Source organism: Manacus vitellinus, unplaced genomic scaffold, assembly GCF_001715985.3.
Source record: "Manacus vitellinus isolate BGI_N305 unplaced genomic scaffold, ASM171598v3 scaffold_35_pilon, whole genome shotgun sequence".
NCBI lineage: Eukaryota > Metazoa > Chordata > Aves > Passeriformes > Pipridae > Manacus > Manacus vitellinus.
Window position 1 is genome coordinate 4,196,175 of NW_021940498.1, and position 3,966 is coordinate 4,200,140.

Consider the following 3,966-nt stretch of genomic DNA (forward strand, 5'->3'; position numbering starts at 1 on the left):
GGGACGGGGGGTTGTGAGCCAGATGTAGGGGTTACTGCTGTGGTGGGGCGGGTCTGGGGGGCACTGAGGCAGTGAGATGGGACTGGGGCACACTGGAACTGCTGAGGGCTTGTGGGCTGAGGCTGGGAGCTGCTGAATAGTGCCAGAGCTGGGAGACACCCGAGCCCATCACAGACCTGTCTTCTTTCCCCACTAGGCACTGGAGGGATCTGAGGGGAATGTGTGTCCTAGCAGGACACTGACTCTAGAGCTTCCCGAATGGCTCCAGTTAAAATCAGCTACGTGGTGTCCTTCTCCTCACAGGTACCTGGGGGTTTCCTCCAGGGGGGCTCGTTCCCCCTGAGCTGTTGGGTTCTCTGAAGAGGCAGGTGAGGGTGCGACAGGGTGCAGCACCAGCTTTCCTTGTTAGGCTGCAGGGCACTAAGTGGGGCTGAAGGGCAGGAATTTCAGGCAATTCTCAAAGCAGGGTGTTGTTCCTTGGGTTACCAGGGAATTCCCTGCTTCTCTCCTGGGCCCAGAGCGAGCTGGAGCCGGAGGAGAAGGCATTCAGGGAGGGAGCCACTTCATGTCCCTGCTTTGTGTGCAGGACCCCAAGTACCCGGCAGAGAACCTGCTGAGTGAGGGCAGTGTCCGGCCCTGGCTCGCCTGCCCCCAGGACCGCAGCACACGGCTGAGCGTGGAGCTGCAGCTGGAAAGAGCCAGTCCCATCGGCTACGTGGACATTGGTACTTCCCCGTCCCCGTGCAGGAGGCAGGGCTGTGCCCCCCATGGGCTCAGCAGCTCTGAACCCCCGTGCTTCCCACTGTTCCCCAGGGAACTACGGCTGCGCCTTCCTGCAGATCGAGGTGGGACGTTCCTCGTGGCCACGTGACCAACCCTACCTCACCTTGGTGCCCACCGTCACGCTGATGACACCGGACGACTCAAAGCTGGGCCGGAATCGCTGCGGGGTCCGGATGTTTAAGGAAGGTAAAGATCGATCCGAAGGAAAAAGGCACAGGGAAGAGCTATGGCCCTGGTGGTGGGCTGGCTATGGGGTTGGCAAAGGGGCAGGATGAGGGGCTGGGGGGGGGCCGAAGGGGACAGGTAGACCAGGGGTCATGGTTGTCCTTGGGAGAGCCATACCAGCTCTGCTCCCCTACCCCAGCCTTGCTTGTGCCCGTAATCTCCCAGTTGTTGCTGTTTCCTGGGTGTGCCAGGACAGTGGTCCCTGCTGCGTCCCCTCCACCCCAGGTGCTCTCCCCCACAGCAGACTTCCTGGTGCCGGCGGTAGGGCAGCACTGGGACCGCCTGCGGCTCACCTGCAGCCAGCCCTTCAGCCCGCGCAGCCGCTTCGGGCTCTCCTTCATCCGCCTGCGCACGCCACAGGAGCAGGAGCCTGAGCCCCCCCGGCCACCCCTGGGCCTGGTAGGTGCCTCTCACACCTCCATGCGTGTCCATGGGGAGGCTGTGGGGATGGGGCAGCTCCTCCACAGGTGCCACTTGGAGAGCACAGGAGAATGCTCACCGGGCTGAACCAGGGGCTGTGCCAAGATAGTGGGCAGAAGGTTCCTGCTTGATTGCCTGGGCTGTCCCCTTGTCCCACAGGAGGACGCTGAGCCCTCAGACAGCCCCTGGTGCTCCAGCCCTGACTTCCACCAGACGTTTTTTCCCAAACCGCACTCGTAAGAAGCCTGGTCTGATCCATCCCATCCTCTCCCTGTGCAGCGGGGCCTGGAGCTCCTCGAGGTGCTGCCTCGGAGCCCAGAGCCCTGGCTGTCCCCTCCTGCGAGCCTGACCCTCCCTGTCCCCAGGAGATCCAGCGCAGAGGAGCAGCTGAGGAGCCGCCTGTGGCAGCTGGAAGGGGGTGCTGGGAGCCCGGCCTGCCTCAGCCGCCCGGCCCGGATGGTGCTGTTGGCAGCGCGGAGTCGGGCGCCGAGGCCGGGGGGTGACCCAGAGCTGCCAGACCTGGGACATCCCGTGGTGCCAGAGGGTGAGCCTGTAACAACTGGGTCCTGGGCTGCATCCCCAGCACTGTGGGCAGCAGGGTGCAAGGTGGGGTTCTGCCCCTCTGCTCCGCTCTGCCTCTGCAGTGCTGCCTCCAGCTCTGGGGCCCCCAACATCAGAAGGACATAGAGTTGCTGGAATGAGTCGAGGGGGCCACAGAGGTGTTCCATGGTCTGGAGCACATCTCCTATGGAGCCAGGCTGAGAGAGCTGGGGGTGTTCAACCTGGAGAAGAGAGAGCTCTGAGAACTGAGAGGCCCTTCCAGGGCCTAAAGGGCCTAAAGAGCTGGAGAGGGACTTGGGACAAAGGCCTAGAATGGTAGGAGAAGGGGGAATGCCTTCACACTGACAGAGGACACTGCTAGATTGGATATTGGGAGGAAATTCTTCCCTGTGAGGGTGGGGAGGCCCTGGCACAGGTTGCCCAGAGAATCTGTGGACTCCCTGTCCCTGGAAGTGCTCAAGGCCAGGTTGGATGGGGCCTGGAGCAACCTGTTCCAGTGGAAGGTGTCCCTGCCCATGGCAGTGGGTTGGGACAACATGAACTTTAAGGTCTCTTCCAACCCAAACCATCCTGTGTCTCCATGGTTCCTGCCCACTTGCTGTTTCCCAGGCTCTGCACAGGACATCCCTGCAGCCTCCCCAAGCACCTGCAAGCAGCCAGACAGGTGCCGCGCTCCCAGCCCTGATGGCAGGTAATCCCTCAGCTCACTGTTTTCCTCCTGCCCTCGCCCTGGTGATTTACCACTCCCAGTCCCAGAGAGCTCTGGGTCCAGCCCTTCACTCCTTTGGGCTGGCAGAATGTGGCACAAGGTGCCTTCAGGGTATGACCACTCTGCAGGGCTCCAGCTGCTGCCTCAAGGCCACCCATGGTCAGAGGAAGAGCCCAAACCCACGGCCACCGAGAGAGACGGGCCAAGAGGAGGGGCAGGAGACAGGCCAGCGGTGACAGGGAGACGGGCGTCTGCCCCATCTGCTCAGGTGGGTGCTTGGAAGGGGTGTCCTCTGGTGGCGAGGGGACACCAAGCAGCAAATGGGGACAGCAGTGGCAGTTCCATAGCTGAGACACCTCCTGCTGGTGCCAGGGCACCAGCCTGGTGACACCACAGTGCATCCCAGTCTATCTCTGCCATAAGAACCCTCAGGGAGGGTGTCAGCCCAAACCCCGTGTCATCCCAACACCAGTGAGCCTCTGACAACCACATCACCTCTCCTTTCCACAGGCCGCTTCCTCCTGGATGTGCTCCCCACGCACGCCTCCCACTGCGGGGAAGAGCCCACTGCAGCCTGGCCCTCCTTGTCCCCTGACACCTGGGTGTCCTGTCCCATTTGCCAGCTGCCTTTCAGCATGGCAGAGGTGGAGCAGCATGCCAGCACCTGTGGTGAGATGCTGTCCTCATCCCACCACCTGCAGTAGGACAGCGGAGCTGGGGACAAACCCTGTGTCACCACCCCCCGGGGGCTGAAGCCACAGTGCTGGACCCAGCTGTGGTGCAAGGAGCGAGGGGGCAGAGACGCAGCAGCCCCAGGACGTTTGTGGCAAGACTGGTGGGGCGGATGGAGAAGGTGTTTCCAGCCCCTTGGCCGGGTTTGGGGGGCGGTGGCTTAAGGGGCCTGAAACACTGTAATGGCAGGAGTTGCTGCTGGAGAAGAATAAATTAAAGGAAAGAAGGAGGGGAGAGAGAAATGCTCTGTGACTGCCCAGTGCCACAGCAGGTTCCCTGGGTGAGCATTCTGCCTTGGGGCACGCTGTGCAGCTGGTGGGGACAGTGAGGGGACAAGGAGGAGGTCACACTTTTCCTCCCTTCAAGCCCCACCTGGAGTTCCAGCACGTGTGGCCCAGGGGAGGAGGAAGCCAGTACCCCTAAAGCAGGAGAAAAATACAATTTATTTACAAGTAGAAACATTTAAAAATGTTGCCTCGGCTTCCCTGGGAGCTGCAGGAGGGCAGGGGCAGGTGGGGAGTCCCACACAGGGGGAG

The 3,966-nt window shown here is 61.9% G+C and overlaps 2 protein-coding genes across 2 annotated transcripts in view; one reads left to right on the plus strand and one right to left on the minus strand.

Moving 5' to 3' along the window:
• Positions 1–144: 144 nt before the first annotated feature.
• On the plus strand, positions 145–3,653 carry XRCC1 (X-ray repair cross complementing 1). Its single transcript, XM_029961455.1, has 9 exons — positions 145–303; positions 587–725; positions 814–969; positions 1,250–1,407; positions 1,588–1,664; positions 1,794–1,972; positions 2,599–2,680; positions 2,827–2,966; positions 3,209–3,653. The coding sequence occupies exons 1-9, from the start codon at positions 259–261 to the stop codon at positions 3,400–3,402; spliced, it is 1,170 nt and encodes a 389-aa protein (XP_029817315.1). The 5' UTR covers positions 145–258; the 3' UTR covers positions 3,403–3,653.
• Positions 3,654–3,892: 239 nt separating this feature from the next.
• Positions 3,893–3,966, minus strand: part of NUMA1 (nuclear mitotic apparatus protein 1) — an 18,003-nt gene continuing 17,929 nt past the window's right edge. Inside the window, 1 exon segment of the mRNA XM_029961456.1 lies at positions 3,893–3,922. Within this exon segment, the coding sequence (XP_029817316.1) occupies positions 3,893–3,922 (30 nt within the window).